This window comes from Epithele typhae (genome assembly GCF_022376455.1).
Source record: "Epithele typhae strain CBS 203.58 chromosome Unknown BXZ73scaffold_30, whole genome shotgun sequence".
Lineage (NCBI taxonomy): Eukaryota > Fungi > Basidiomycota > Agaricomycetes > Polyporales > Epitheliaceae > Epithele > Epithele typhae.
The window spans coordinates 316,119-330,917 of record NW_025954221.1 but is presented as its reverse complement, the minus strand read 5'-3'; the positions used below and the strand labels follow the sequence as shown (position 1 = coordinate 330,917).

Sequence of the window (14,799 nt, the reverse complement as noted above, 5' to 3'; positions counted from 1 at the left end):
GGGGTGAATCGTCGCACGTTCCAGGGCGCACGATAGGGTGGTTCGTATGTCCAATCAGGACGCCGAACGCTCGGCGGTGGAAAGCACGATTTCCGAGGCGAACGGGCCTCCGGAGCACGCCCGCGGAAGAACGGACTGCACTGTGAGTTGCTCTGTCATATGTACTTTTCGAGATCCTGGAGGAGCTGCGCTAACCGAGGTGCGTAGGAATTCAGCGACGTTGACATGGGTGTTGTTTTTCCCAGCATAGATGCCGCGCAGCAGCCGCGACGGGCTCGGATGTATCAAGCCCCATGGAGTTTGCGTCGTCATAATACACACTAATGTATTGGGTAGCTGCTCGTTTCGCGCCGCTTTGGACTAACGGCACGTTTATTTCAGCATCGGAGAGCTGGTATGGCGAGTCGACTATGATGAAGGTCGCCTTACTCCTTAGATCTCAACGAAATGATGCTAGGATATTCCGCCATCATCCAGCTCTTCTCAGAGAACAGATAATCTTGAAACTTCGTGCAGGCTATCTGTGTTGCCCCTAAGATACTTACACGGGAAGACGGGATCCGCAACTACTCGCCGCGCCAGGTCAGTATGGGACATAGTGCTCCTCTAGCTGCTTTCGGTCATCCTAAGGCGATAACCACGTCTCATCGCCACACTTGGAAGACGAAGGTGCCCACAAAACCAATCGATCGCTTCGGACGCTCGTCTCCTGCTTCCTTTCCCTCTCCTCGGCGGCCGCCGCCCGTGAGCCATCCCAGCTACCTCACAGGTTCGCCGCTTCTATCGCAGCTCTCGGGGCCATGGCCCGACCATGAGGCGCAATTCAATGTGCACGGCGCAAACCGCCCTCACCTCTAACCCTCGGAAGCCACCCATCGCAGCCTAATAGCTCCCCGTGAGTGATCAAAAATCCACAACTCTGTGCGGGGCATGCCGACGCAGGCGGACAGCCTCCCCGCCCGGCCTTTAACTTGCCCTTCGCACTTTCATCCCCAAGTTCTCCTCGGCGGCTGCCCGGTCTTGATCCTCGGAGCGCCGCCCACAGCTGAACGCGGGAGAAGCGGCGAGATGAGGTGAGAGCCGAGGGTCGGGCTAGATCGCCGAAGTCCTGAAATGGTATAGGTGGTGCCGGCCTTCTTTCGGCCTCAGCTGAACCGGAAAACCCTACATTCAGCAATGTTGCGCCCGCACGGAATCAGAAATGTCTGCGAAAGCCTGGGGTGAACCGACGTTCTCGTCTGCGTATGTCTCTCTCGAGTTCCCATTGCGATCAGAGTGATCCGCCTTTCAACTAAAGCTTCTTCTCATGCTAATCCACTTGCTTCTTCCCAGAAACGCACACATACCCGTGCAATCGCACCGCCACTGCACGTCATCGACCACGACAAAAGTTCGGATGCACATAAACGACCGAAGACGCCGTGCATCCCGCTGAGCCGTCTCAGAGCCTATTCCCCGACGAAGTGCACGGGGGTAGCAGCAACACGCTTCCCGCACGAGATGCACCCCCGCGCCCCTCTCGAAGCGCTCCGGAACACGCAAACCCAGCCAATCTGACCACACATATCTGGCAGGACCAAACCCAGGACCGGAACGCGCCCCTCACCTGCCCGGCGGCATTCCGTTCCTCCAGGGGCCCGGCGCGCGCTGCGTTCTATACTGTCCCCGAGCGCGCGCACAAAGACAACCGTCGACCGCGGCGAAGCGGTACGCGGGACGGCGCGCGCGCCACCCAGTTCCACCAGCCCCGGGTCCCACCGCGCTCATACATGCGCGCGTCCCGTCGACTCGGATCCCCCTCCCTTCTCCTTTCGAATGCTCAGCCCGCTCATCTCGTCGGATCGCGACGCGTCCTCCGACGATGAGTCGCCAGGCGCATCCCGATGGACGACCGGCGCCGATTGTGCGGCCACTGCAGGCGATTCGCGCGGGGGCTTCGGACGACGGACGGCGCACGGGTCGAGCTGCTCCCGCCGGGGACGCGGGTGCGGAGCGTGCGACCGGGATCTGCCTCCGCCTTGCGGCTAGCGTCGATGCAGGGCCGCGCGCGGACGTCGCCGCCGGTGTCCGAGCCCGAGGATCACCGCTCGAACACCGGTGAGTAGGACGATAGGCATAGGCATAGGCGTGGTCGGCGGTGACCGCAGTGCTCGAGCCTCGTGCTCGCGCGCGCTGCTGTGTCGCTGGATACCGAGGACCGAGTGGTAGCGACGCTGCGATGCGACGCCGCCCGATCCCCGCGGCCCGCGGTCGACCTAGACTGCGCCGCGGGGTGCGTGCGTGCGTGCGTGTGTGGGGCTCTGGTTATGTCACGCGCGCGGGTGGTTGTTATGGCGCGGCCCCGAGTGCGACCGCGACTGGCGTGCGGCGCTGGAGGGGCGCGGCGCGGCGTGGACGGGGGCGCGCATGCTTAAGACGTATAGAGTGTGCGTGGGGCGATGCCATTAGTAGCGAGCGCGCGTCGCATCTGTACTCGTGTGCGTGCTCGTGCTCGTGCTCGATGCGAGCGACCGGTCCGGGCATGTGCGTACTACAGTACGCGCGAGCTTATCCAATCTTAACTAGTACGGTACACATTCAAGACGCACGCCGTTTGCGGGCTGTGCGGGACACGACGGAGAGCGATGCGGACGAGGGCGGGAGGCAGAGCAGCTTTAAGTAACGTAAGGCGGAGACGGTGGCGGGTCGCGTGCGTCGCGCGGGCTCGGACGCCGCGGAGCCAGCGCGCGACGGCGGTCAGCGTTTGCCCTCGGGCTCGCGGACCATGCACCAGAGCGGGAAGCCGGCGGAGTCGCGCGAGCTGAAGTTCTTGACCGCCCGGTGGATGAAGCCGGATTTTCGGAACCAGGAGACCTGTGGGAGCGCGGGTGTGCCGAGGACGCGAGAAGCGGATGGCAGCAGTGGAGAGCATGCGACAAAGGGACGAGAAGGGGGAAAGGGGAGAGAAGGAAGAAAGGAAGAGAGGGAAGGGTCAGTGCCGGCGGCGAGCGCGTGGGGGGAAATCTGGGTGCTTACGAGAAATGGGCTCTTGACGTCGACGACCATGCGTTTCGCGGTCGCGTCGGCCTGGATCCAAGACGTAAGCGAGGAGTCGGGTGGGAGTGGAGAAGTAAGGGGCGAGCCGGGCGAGGCCCTCGATGAGAAGCAAGGCCCCAGGGACGCACCTGCTTGCAGGCGAAGCTCAGTAGCTGTTTGCCAATTCGGCGGTGCTGGTGGTCTGGATGTACGGCGAGGAAGTTGAGGTAGAGCGCATCGCGGCGGGTGCGCTCTCCGGCGGAGAAGGCGGTCGCATATAGGTCTTCGTACGTAGGTTGGTACTGTGGTAGGGTGGAATGGGATGTCAGATACGTCGCTATTGGATCCGGGCTTCCGCACGCGTACATGGTACATATACCATTCATTCAGATAGGACGAGAGGTTGGCCATGAAGTCGGCTTGCTGGCTGCGGGGGAAGACGCGTAAGCGATCCGCACGAACGTCATCTGATGGTTGTCACATTCGCCAAATCCGCACGGATCTGCGACGGAACAAGTGAAGGTTGGGCAGAGAGGAAAACCTACTAGCACTGCCAGTCCTGCCCGGGTGCTGTCCAGGCCACCACGCTCTGTATCCGCCCGTCGACGAGGCCAACGTGGACCTCGCCGACTTTGGAGCATGCGCGCACGGTTCGTCTGCAGATGTCGGCGAGCACGCGAGTGGAGTTGCCGCTCAGGGAGGACATGCCGACGTCTGCAGAAGCGCGGGCGATTGGCGGTCAGCTGGCGGATCTAGCGACGAAAAGCAGGGCCACACACCGTCCTTGAACGCGGCGAGGAGCACTTGGACGACCGCATCGAGCTCGTCCTCTGGAAAGCGTGGAGCGGCGGGCAGGTGTGTGCCACAACGCGTCAGCGCACCGTGCGGGGTGGCGGCGGGGCGGGGGGAACACGGTACCTGAGAGATCGACGAGGCGGCGGAAGGAGACCATCTCGGGTCCGGGTAGGCTGGTGGAAGGAAGGGCGGGGAGATCGCTGGGTGCGGCGGCGGGCGGGGCGGGGCAGGCCTCCCCGACGGGAGGTCTATTATATGCCTGCGCATGCTGCCCGCGCGCGAGCACGAACGGCGCGACGGGGGGCGTCCGCGGGGCCCGCGGATCAGGGCCGGCCGCGCCCGTCCGCCGGGCACGCCTGCTCTTTCCAGCCCGGCGACGAGCTTTGTCCCCCCCCCGCGCTCTGCGCTGTCGTCGCCCCGCCTCTTGACGTCTCCGGCGACCGCCCCGCGGCCCACGCCTTTGGGAGCGCACCGCGCGCGCACCATAGCATGGCCAGGCGGGGAAGACGCGGCATGTGGCCCGTCGTTCGTCAGTGCGTGCGCGTTCGGACGCGGGGACGGAGACGTGCGCGCTGGGCCGCGCGCCCACAGACGGATATCGGGCCGGAAAATGGACGGGCGCGCCGGCCCTGCGTGTCGCGCGGGCGGGCCCTGCTTGCCGTGCATGTACGGAACTGGGAACTGGGCGCGTAGACGGGGTGCGTTTGCCTTTGGGGCTAGGGCGATCGATGCACGATGACTGGTGGATTCTGTAGCCTGCCAGGGTATAGAGCGAGCGCGGTGGACGTTCGTCCCAGCCCCCGTCCGCTTCCCCGCCAGGCTCGTCGATGATCGCCCACCCATCGCGCCTGTCCTCCTCCCCTACGGCGTGAACGGCGTTTTGCGAGCGGCGGGGCGCGGAGACTTACCAGCTTCGGCTACTTTCACTGCGCGAGTGCGAGCCCATTGTCCGCGGTAGTTGCGGTGGCAGTCGAGTGCAGAAAGCAAGCGGAACCGCCACTTGCCGACTCGCATCGTACAGGCGCCCGTGGCCTGCTAGCCATGTGCATTGTGGATGATGCATGATCGCTGCTTTGCGCGAGACCAAGAGGGCCGCATGGGACCGTCCTCTCGCACCGCCGCTCGCCCGTCTCCTTTCATCTCCGGTGCGGACGACGCCCATTGATTGTCGCCACCCATCAACTACCAGGGTCCCACCTGCCTCTAGTACGGCCGCCCACGCTCGGAGTTTGCAGTTTGCGCCCCCGTCCCGGTCTCTACATACCTCCCTCGCTCGTCGCTTTGTTCACCGGCTGCATGGCGCGGAGAAGACGAACAGAAGCACCACTCAGGAGCCCTGTCCCCCCCGGGCTGAGATCCACACCTCATCTGACCCGAGAAGCAGCAGGGGGCAGCAGGGATGCCTAGTATGCCTCTACTTCGGCCGTCTTCCTGGCTTCCTACCAGCGTCAGGCGCCGCGAACCCGCTCCTGAACATGTCGCCCGCCGTGGTGAGTCCTATCTGGCATGCTCTGCTCCACCAGTGATCACCTTCAAGTTGATCCGCACGGGGTTCTCAGAGCAGACAGCCAGACTGCTGAAACGCGAGTGCCCCGTGCTCGAGAACGAAGAAGCTCGCCGAAGAGGGCGATTCGCGACTTTAGCTCATGCTTCAGTATTCATGCTACGGTTCTCGACATGACCGTGGGACGGCTCCGGCATTGGCCACGGTGTCTTCCTGTTCGATACAATAGCCGGCGAAGACCTGGGACGTCCCTTCTTCCTTTGATCCCTCACGGTGCGTCCTGGGACAATGTGCCGCCGCGAAGTTTACAAGCATCTCCAGGACTGACGTCTTTCCATCAAGTGTCAACTGGCTGCTGCATGCCCGAGAGACTTCGGGGGAGTCATGAAGGAATGCTGTAGACCGCCTTCTCCCAGTAAGATCACGTCGCGTTCTCCTCGGATCTCCCAGTTTACAGCCACGGATGGGGAAGCATAGATATCGATGACACTGCCGCCTAGATATCTCACTGTTTCCTCTCAGCTGGTCTAGCCGCCGTTGCGCCCGGTAGAGCGCGTGCACCATGCGCATGACCCTCTCGACTGCCGACGACCCGACACCTCCAGCTACGCCGCGGGGCGTATTCTTTCTTCAAGGAGAAACCCCGCTCTCACACGTTCGCCCCGGCGGACGTTCCGGCCCAGGCTTCGAGGGGTACGGGCCTGTTCACCTCCATACTCCTGTCAACTCTACCCGACACAAGGCTATTCGCCGGCAGCGTGTCTGCGTCCTGTCGATCGAGGTTGCGTTATCGCCACATACCCGTCCCACCCAAAGCCTCTGTCCACACCTCTTCAAAGCTTCAACGCCAGCCTCGCCCGCACACGGACTCCGCGGACTGGGACACGTCCGGTGCTCTGGCCCGCGCCCGCCGCGACTCGATCGCATCACCACCGGGGAGCCGACATCGACGCGCGCCGCACGACGCGAGTCCGTGCCCGTGTCAGTTACACATATCTCTGTACGCACCGCCGGCGCGACAGGGATGCCTCCGGCGTCGAGTGCGGCTGGAGGCGGCGCTCAGATCTTCACATACGCTCGCGCTTCGTCGCTTCCGCCCGCCCCGCGGCGAGTCTTCTTCCGCCGTCGAGCAAGGATTTTCGTGCGCCTTGCGCCCGATGGTAGCGAGAAGCACCCCCGCGTTCCGTCCCGCGGCGACGTCCCCGCGCGCTCCGCTCTCGTTCATTGCGTCTGTGGCGTATTGGGGTCGACACTCGGCGCTCAGCGCGCGAGTGGCGGTGGGCGGTGGATGCGCGGGCGCGGCGGTGTGGTCGTCCCAGGTGCCGCACGCACCGCACCGCACCGCACCGCACCGCAAGGCGAACGTCTGATAGGCCTGTGTGTGTCCTGCAGAACTCTTCTTCTCGGCGGGGCGCGTATGCTTGGGCCCACTTTCTAGCGGGCCTTCCTCCAGAACTCGTGAGCCCCCAAGCTCAAGTCCCAAGACCACAGGCTCATCACGGCGCGCACGGCTCCAGACGTACGCTCCGCGCACCCCCGGGCATTCCTGCGCCGCACGCCCCGGCACCCGGCTGCGCAGGGCCGCCAAGGTGAGTACTCGGGACCCAAGGAGCCCCCGCGTCCGCATCTCCGAGGCGACCGCCCGCCCGCGCTCCGAGTACCGACGCGTGCGCCCCGAGGATCTAAGCAGCTGCAGCTGCCAGATGCCGTCCTGCCCTCCTGAGAACGTGCGCATGCGTGTGATGCGGACCGACGCGGGCACGCGACGTCACCGCGGCCCACACACAGACGCACCCGGATCGGGCTGCACCTGGGGGCGGTCGGCGTGCCCCGGCGAACTGGGGGGGCGGCAGAGGCGTACGTACGGAGGACGTGCGCGCGGGCACGGACTCAGGCCCCAGGGCGGTGTGTGCCCACCACAGCTGGGTTCTGGCAGCCTCCAGACTCCAGAGCCTTGCGAACATCACCGGCCGCGGCGGCCCGGGCCGGCGGCGTGCCTTCGGGTCGCTTGGGCCTCTCATCGACGTCAACGCAGATTCAGGGTGGGTCGATGGCGAGACCCTGGGCTCGAGCAATCGGAATCCACTATTCCGAGCCCGCGCGGCCAGCTCGCGTACGCGTTGGGACAAGCACGGTGCTTGAGCTTCGGCGACGTGCGGGTGGGTCTAGAGCGGGGGCCTCGAAGGACGCCGGTACCAGAGCTCGATGTAGCAGCTATGTCACAGCCTACGAAGACTGGAGCTCGCCTTCGTCGCGAGCGCGCAGCCCGAGTCGGACCGTCGATCACTAGCGACCCCACCCGGAACACTGCTCCCTTGAACCATACATAGCCAGTCCCGACTCCGACTGAGCGCCCCCCAGCTCCGAACCCACCGACATAACCTGAGAAACTCACCCCACCGCACGCGTGCTTCCCCGTCTCCAGCTGGGCCCGCGCATCTGATCTTGGCGCCGAACGCAGATTGTCCGCGCGAGCTGCCGTCCAAGGTTCGAGCGGAGAGGGCCTTCCGCTTCCCTGGCCTTCTCCATACGAACATAATGAAAAGCCCAGGGCGCGCGCCCTGCACGAGCAGCGAGCCCGCCCGAGCTTTAAGATGGGCGCCGCGCGGGCTCGGGCCCGGCCTTCGGGCTCTCAAAGAGTGCGCGCCGGGCTTCATCTCACCAAATCTCGACCCCGACCCGCCCACGCCCCCGCGAGTACCCTGACCGGCGCCCGTTGGGCTCATCGGAGGCAGACGCGCGCGCGGGCACCGACATGAACGCTGCAGCTCTCGACGCCGAACAGCACACGCACGCCGCTGCGCTGGTCGCACACTCTCGCTTCCATGGACTCCCAAGCGCACGCCCCGCCGCACGGAGCGGACGCGCGCGCAGTATATAGAACAATAAGCAGTACGTTGGGCCTAAGCGCTGAGGGTGGGGCGCAGCAAAACGAAAGGACGCGTGCAAACGACTGGCGCAGGCGAGCCGACGACCGACGACACTGAGGTAGGAGGGGAGAACAGAACAGAGGAACGGACGGGAGAGACGAGCAGCGACGTCGACAGCGTACAGTCCGACTTCTTCGAGGGCGACCCCGCGATGGGGCGCGCACCGCCTGTGCCTGACGCGCGGTGTTTAGAAGTTCTCTGTAGGAGAAGGGAGGGAAGCGTCAGCACGCGGGACATCGACAGGAACGAGAGCGGGGTCGAAGCAGAGCAGGACGCGGCGGCGGCGGCGGCGGCGGCGGCGAGGGCTGCCACGCTGCGCGCAGACGGGGAGGAGAACGAGAAAGGAGACGCACCCTTGCCGAAGAAGAACTTTGTGCCCTTGGGCGACGAGTACTTGTTGGACATGAGGTGGAGCTGGCGGGAGAGGACGGAGGGACCGCAGAAGAAGACGCCGACATCAGTCTCGGGGTGCTTCTCGGCGATGGACGAGAATACGCGGTCCCAGTTCGGCCGACCAAAGTGGGTCGGGGCGCGGAGGGAGGTGATGGCGTCCTTCTCGGCGCCGACGTCCTGGACGATGATGTTGTTCATGTCCTCCTCCTTGATCCTCGCGGTCAGGTAGATGTTGATCTCGATCCGGTTCTGCGTGTCCTGCTCCTCGATCGCGTGCAGGAGCGAGTGGAACCACTCCGCGGAGCCGAAGTCACGGATGACCCAGGTGAAGTACACCTTCGAGAGGCGCGTCGGCTTCGAGGTGTTGAAGTTGTTCATCCGGTACCAGATCGACTTCAGGATGGACGCGAACGGCGTGACACCGATACCGGCACCGACGAGCAGGACGGTCTCGTAGTCGAGGAAGTCCTCCGAAGCCGAACCGAACGGACCGTCGACCATGACACGGGGGAGGACACGTTCACAGGCCCGTTCCCAGCCGTGCCGACAACACGGCCTCCGACATCGCCGCCCTTGCCCTTCTCACTCTTGCCCAGACGGATGTCCGAGCCGACGGCCTTCGCAAGAGCAGCGGTGAAGTCACCAACGACACGGATATGGACCGAGATGTAGTCCTCCTCGGGGGCGCTGTGCCAAGGTCAGCCCACGTTTCGACAACATCTAGAGTTTTAACCTTACCTCGTGAGAGTGAAGGGGTGCCACTGGAAGTAGGAGATCTCGGGGCAGCACAGGAAGATGTACTGGCCGGCCTGGGTGGTCGTCTTCTCCTTCTTGATCTGAACCTCGAGGACGTTCGACGGGTGCTGGATGACCTTGGAGATGTAGGTGCGGTGGCGCGAGCGAACCTCACGAAGGATGCGCTCGTAGATCCAGATCACACCGCCAACGAGCCAGTAGCGCTGATGGGCGAGGCGGGGCGAAACCGCATCAGAACAAATTCGCGGGAAAAGGGCTCAAGCGGGGACTCACCCAGAAGACACCAATGGTGTTGAACGAGCAGTACGGCGGGCGGTCGGGCTTGATCATGCAGAACATACCGTGGAGCTGCCAGTTGATGAAGAAGACGATGAAGAGGTGGTGCGAGTACCAGAACCACTCGAAGTGGGCACGGCGACGCTTCTCGATCGCGAACCAGACCATGATGCCGAGCGCGGCGGTCATGATCCAGCCCGTGGCTCCGGGGCCGGTGATAAAGTTGGCTGCGACGAAGGCGAAGAGCTTCTGGGCAAGCGTCTTCGCGTCGGGGTCGACCATGACAAGCTCCAGGAAGTTAACCATGTGAGCCATGATGTGGATGATGGAGAAGGTGACGATGGACCAAGCGACGGCCTTGTGGAAGGTGATGTTCTTGTCGAAGGGGATGAACGAGCCGAGGGGGGTCTTGCGTACGACCGAGATGAAGTTGCGGCAAATCGGAAGCAGGATGAAGGCGACGTCGACGTGGAGCACGAGCGCAGCGGTACGAGCCACCGCTGGGAGACGCATAGACAAGCTTAAGGCGCGGCGCTGGGAGGAGGGTAAGGAAGAGACTCACGGAAGGTGATGCCGAACGTAGCACGCGCGCCGACGGAGTTGTCCTTGATCTGGTAGTGCATGAAACCGAAGGCGATGACGAGGGCGTGGAGGAGGAAGAAGGCGTAGAGGAAGAGACGGCGGCCACCCTCGTTGATCATCCAGTGGTTGAACTTCTCCATCGCCGTGCGGGGCACGTAGGGGCCGACGGGGACGGAGACATTGGAGTTGGTACGCTGGAGACCCTGGAGGCGGCGGCGCTCGGTCTTGTTGCGCTGGAGGTGGCCAGGCTGGTTTCCGTTGATGACGATGTCGGGGTGCTGCTCGATAGAGGGAATCTTGCCGTCGGAGAAGTCCATGTCTGCTGAACGACGCCGCGAGTTAAAGGGCATAGGGTAGCCTGGCGGCGTGTGTCGGTCGGGTCAGGTCAAGGGCGAAGTCGACGTCCTGCGCAGAAAGAGGGCCGGCCTGAGCGAAGGACAAGGACGGGGCTGGGGAAGAAGGAAGAAAGGGAGTGCGAGCACGTCGTGGTCGGGGGGCAAGCTTGTTTTGTGATTCGCGCGCGCCGCCCGCCTGTGCCCAGCGCCTGTGCGAGCCCCGGCCTGTTGCCGTCGCAACCCGGGGCGAGGCAGCCCTGGTCTCCCCGCGGTATCAGTCCGGTTGTCCCTGGACGCCTGTCTGTCCTCCCTCCATCTCTCGCATGTTCCTCCTGACGTCCTCCGTGCACAACCAAGACGTCCGACGGCCCTCGAGTCGCACACCTCTCACACCTCGAGCCAGTCGGCACCCGGCACCCAGGCCTGCCACCACCTCGTCGCGTTGCTGCGGCCGTGATCAGATCTTTGATTTAATCCAAACTGTTCTCGCCCAAGGACGCCGGAGAATCACTAGTATCTTTCTCGCCCCTTGCCTTCCCGTCTGTTTCCATGTCCAATCTCCCTCGAGCCGCCTCACACGCCGCAAGCCGTTCGACGCACATTCGTGACAGCCGCGATGGCGATCGTGCGCCATATATAACCGGTCGCAGTCAGAAGCCAGTATGAATGGCAACCAATGGCCTCTCCTCCGCCCGACAGCCCCGTCCTACACCACTGTCTCCCCATCCCGGCACCGCGAGCCCCACGTCGGCGGACGCGATGTCCGTGCACGGCGCCGCGGCGCCGCACGCAAAATCAGCCACTGCAATGTTGCATCGAATGCCGATCACCGATGTCATCAGCGCTTGTACGCCATTGAACAGACCGCAGGGTGCGGGCCCCGCTGCAGCAAAGGAAGCGCGACGCACGGCTCGCCGTCTCTGCCGTCCTGGTGACGTTCTCGAATGTGAGTTCGGTGAATAACAGCCTCGACGGTGCTTCGCCGCTGCGTACGCGGATGTATCACCGTCGGGGAGGCTAGTGCGGTGTTCAGGAACGCATGGCAAGTCAGCATGTCGCCTCCTCGATCGTGGCGGGACGTACGGATGTCCCAAGGTGTTCTGCAGGATCAGGAAGGGTGTGGGCCATGCGGACGTTGCGTATTGTCACGTTCGACACCCAGCCTGTGGGCAGGAGCAGTTGGCATCTGACATGTAGTCTTTCCGTGTGCGTCCTTAGCTCTCTGATACGCTCAAACAAGGACACGAACCCATGCAAGTTCTCTCATCACATCCTATCCCAGAGCAGGGATTCCTCCCGCGACGCCTGTGCCTTGCAGAGGAGCTGCGGAGTGCACGGAGGCCGTCAGCTCGAAGGCCAGAGCAAAGCACTGGCAACCAGTCGCCCGAGATCGAATCAGGAGTGCACGCGTACGTACCGTCAGATTGTCGGCAAGCACGTCACAGACCAAGTCGGGCTGCGCAGCACTGGGATCAGGTCGACGATCTCGTCGGCACGCGTCGCTGGGAGTGTAATACAAATACCCCTCGGAGACGGGCGACGGGCGACGGGAAACGGCTGCGCGTCGTCGTTCCATGGAAGGAATGCTCCGTCACACTTTCGAGGGGGCTTGCGACGAATGAAGGATTCATCATGTCGGCGCATTGGCCCAGGGAGCAAAGCGCGAGGCCCTCGCCGCCACGGCACGTGATGTAGTGTGCGAAGATGTTGATCGAATTCTTCGTTTCCGTTGGACGGGGCCGATGGGGATGCAAGAAATTAGCGGTGTTTTCCGATCAACGTCCGAGGTGGCCAAGGCGAACCTGGGTTTCGGAACCCTGTCCCCGGCGCCCGAGGGAATGGAGCAGGTACATATGTACTCCTTTGATCGCCAAGCAACCATCCTCGGACGTTATCTCTCGCAGGCGGAGGGACGGGCCGGCGGGTCAGCAACACTACGGGTGTGGATGGAATAAATCGTACGGACGTCGAAGTTGAACGAGGACAGACGTCCCAACTCCTAGCTTGCGCCAACATCCGTCCTTACTTCTCCTCGGCGGCCGCCAAAATGGAGGGCTAGACTGCGTACCTACGCTCGCCACCGTGCAGTGCTCGACGACGCGACAACTTAGTAGCTCGAAGCGACCGACGCTCGCGAGGCCTGGTGCTCAATAGTACTCGGTGCCGTCGCCCGTCGCCTTCGGGAGACGGCATGGAGCGTGACCGTTTTCATACCGGACGTCCGCCAAGGGGGACCGTATATTCCACACCACGGGACCCTCGCGAAGGATGTCGGCGTCCCACCAACATGCAGCCGCGCAGCTGGAAGAGAGCGCCGGGGCAGAACCTGGCAGAACCGAGCCGCATTTACACATGGAAGGAACTGTTGTCTCCATGCGCCACCACCAGCATCATAAATGATAACGTAGACGAACATACCTTCTGACCGCATATGCATTTTCGTTTAGTCGCATGCACTGTGGACAAGTTGATGCTGGTTGCCAAAAACATGGACACTCAGAGGATTGAACTCTGGACCTCACGCATGCGAAGCGTGCGCGCTACCACTGTGCCAAGTGCCCAGTGACACAGTTTATTATAATGCGAGGATCATGTTCTCTCCATGATCCTTTCTGATCTTCACAACCTCATCACGAAAATGGCGGTGAGAGGATCATAAGCGGAGCATGCGAGATCGAAATAAGTCTGCGAGATCATCAGTTGTCTGCCCGGCCTTCTTGTGACGAATAACGACCAAATATCATCGAGCATGAGCAAGTATGATCAGTGGTCAGTGGGAGAGGGATCGCGGATGGTCTTATTGCAAGGCTGGTTTGATCCCGCCAGGTCTACTTCACGGGGGTCCCGGGCCGTCTATGAGCTGACAGGCAGGGCAGTATGGTCGAGCATGGTCAGACTTCGCGGAGCTTCTGGTCATGCTCGGTCGAACGGCCACAGCCATTTGGTCGACACTGATCGGACCGAGCACACGGTATGGACAGCTTGAGCATACATATGGAGCCATTCAAACGACATAAATTGGAGAGACAGAATTATTATTGTACCATTAACTAGAGTGTATATTACAATGACGTCTGACGACACAACATACATCACAACGACAACATTGAACAGAGACGCACGAATACCTGCGGCATATGATAAGATCCACCATGACGACCAGCTACCGGAGAAATGCAATGAGATGGGAGTGGAGGACGTGCTGTACAGGATGCCGTACGCGGAGTCGATGAAGAGCAGCTAATAGTCGTCGCCTGCAGCGCGACGTTGAGGTTGCCCTTGGAGAGCGAGTAGTCCGCCGCATCAGTAGTCCGCCGCATCGACAACAATGGGGGTGGGGGAAAGTGGTCGGCACATATCGCATGAGACGGAAGAGAGAGATGGACGCACCCGTCTTCGCTCATCCAGGACATCTCGATTTCAAACGTCAGGACGGAGTCGACCAGGCCCTTCACGCGCAAGATCGGGTTCGTTGCGCCGTTCACACGCCGCGTCCCCCGTGGGCCTGCACATTGTTGCATGGACGTTAGACGAGGAAAGGGGCAATAAAGTGCTGTACATACCGTGAGCTTGCGGGGTCCTGTCGTAATTCGCCTCGGGTCAAATACAGAAGGAATTCGTACACAGTAAAACCCACTGTTACCCGACAGGGGCTTCTGGAGAATCTGTGAGTGTCGGAAATTTTGTGCTAGAAGGAAATGCATACATGCGGGTGTAAATTGAGTGCGCATATAGCAGGCAGATACTTACAGAGCATCAGCAGCAACAGGTCGGAGTCAATATGACAATAACGGGCGACTCCTGCTTGATTTTGGGCTTAGACCGCGTGACCTGCGGTCGAGGGAGTGGATATATGCGCATAAAATGATGCATTATCACGTACCAAGGCTTCAGAAGTGCTCTGTTTAGCATTGGCGGGGTGTCGGGTCCCTGGAAGCATTCAACGGGGAGCCTGATCATAGTGAGCGAGTAGACTCGGCAGGGCAAGTCACGAGGATACGGGCTGGGCTATACAGCGAGCTGTGTTGGAGCTGATCACGCGAGTGTGGGAGATGGTGGTACTGGTGGAAGGGAGAGGAAGACATGAGGAAGTTCGCGCTTTGGCATTTTTGAAACGCCCAGGGCCACGGTCACGTGGGTTAGACGTGCGTTGTGCCAAAGACCCGCGCAGCCATATGACCTCGTCCAGCATGTTCTTAATAGTTCTAGTGCT

The 14,799-nt window shown here is 62.2% G+C and overlaps 2 protein-coding genes and 1 non-coding gene across 3 annotated transcripts; all 3 read right to left on the bottom strand.

The window, feature by feature from the left end:
• Positions 1-2,736: 2,736 nt before the first annotated feature.
• BXZ73DRAFT_102250 (uncharacterized protein) lies at positions 2,737-3,967 on the bottom strand (the record flags this gene model as incomplete). Its single annotated transcript, XM_048015162.1, has 7 exons — positions 2,737-2,853; positions 3,016-3,066; positions 3,165-3,317; positions 3,382-3,442; positions 3,561-3,729; positions 3,795-3,845; positions 3,934-3,967. The coding sequence occupies 7 exons, from the start codon at positions 3,965-3,967 to the stop codon at positions 2,737-2,739; spliced, it is 636 nt and encodes a 211-aa protein (XP_047877082.1).
• A 4,464-nt stretch (positions 3,968-8,431) lies between these two features.
• On the bottom strand, positions 8,432-10,601 carry BXZ73DRAFT_90521 (NADPH oxidase; the record flags this gene model as incomplete). The annotated part of the gene is made up of 6 exons (XM_048025667.1): positions 8,432-8,442; positions 8,598-9,105; positions 9,156-9,324; positions 9,376-9,596; positions 9,667-10,169; positions 10,232-10,601. The coding sequence occupies 6 exons, from the start codon at positions 10,599-10,601 to the stop codon at positions 8,432-8,434; spliced, it is 1,782 nt and encodes a 593-aa protein (XP_047877081.1).
• Positions 10,602-13,075: 2,474 nt separating this feature from the next.
• On the bottom strand, positions 13,076-13,147 carry BXZ73DRAFT_t122. The gene has a single exon. It is a non-coding gene; the product is annotated as a tRNA-Ala (tRNA).
• Positions 13,148-14,799: the final 1,652 nt, after the last annotated feature.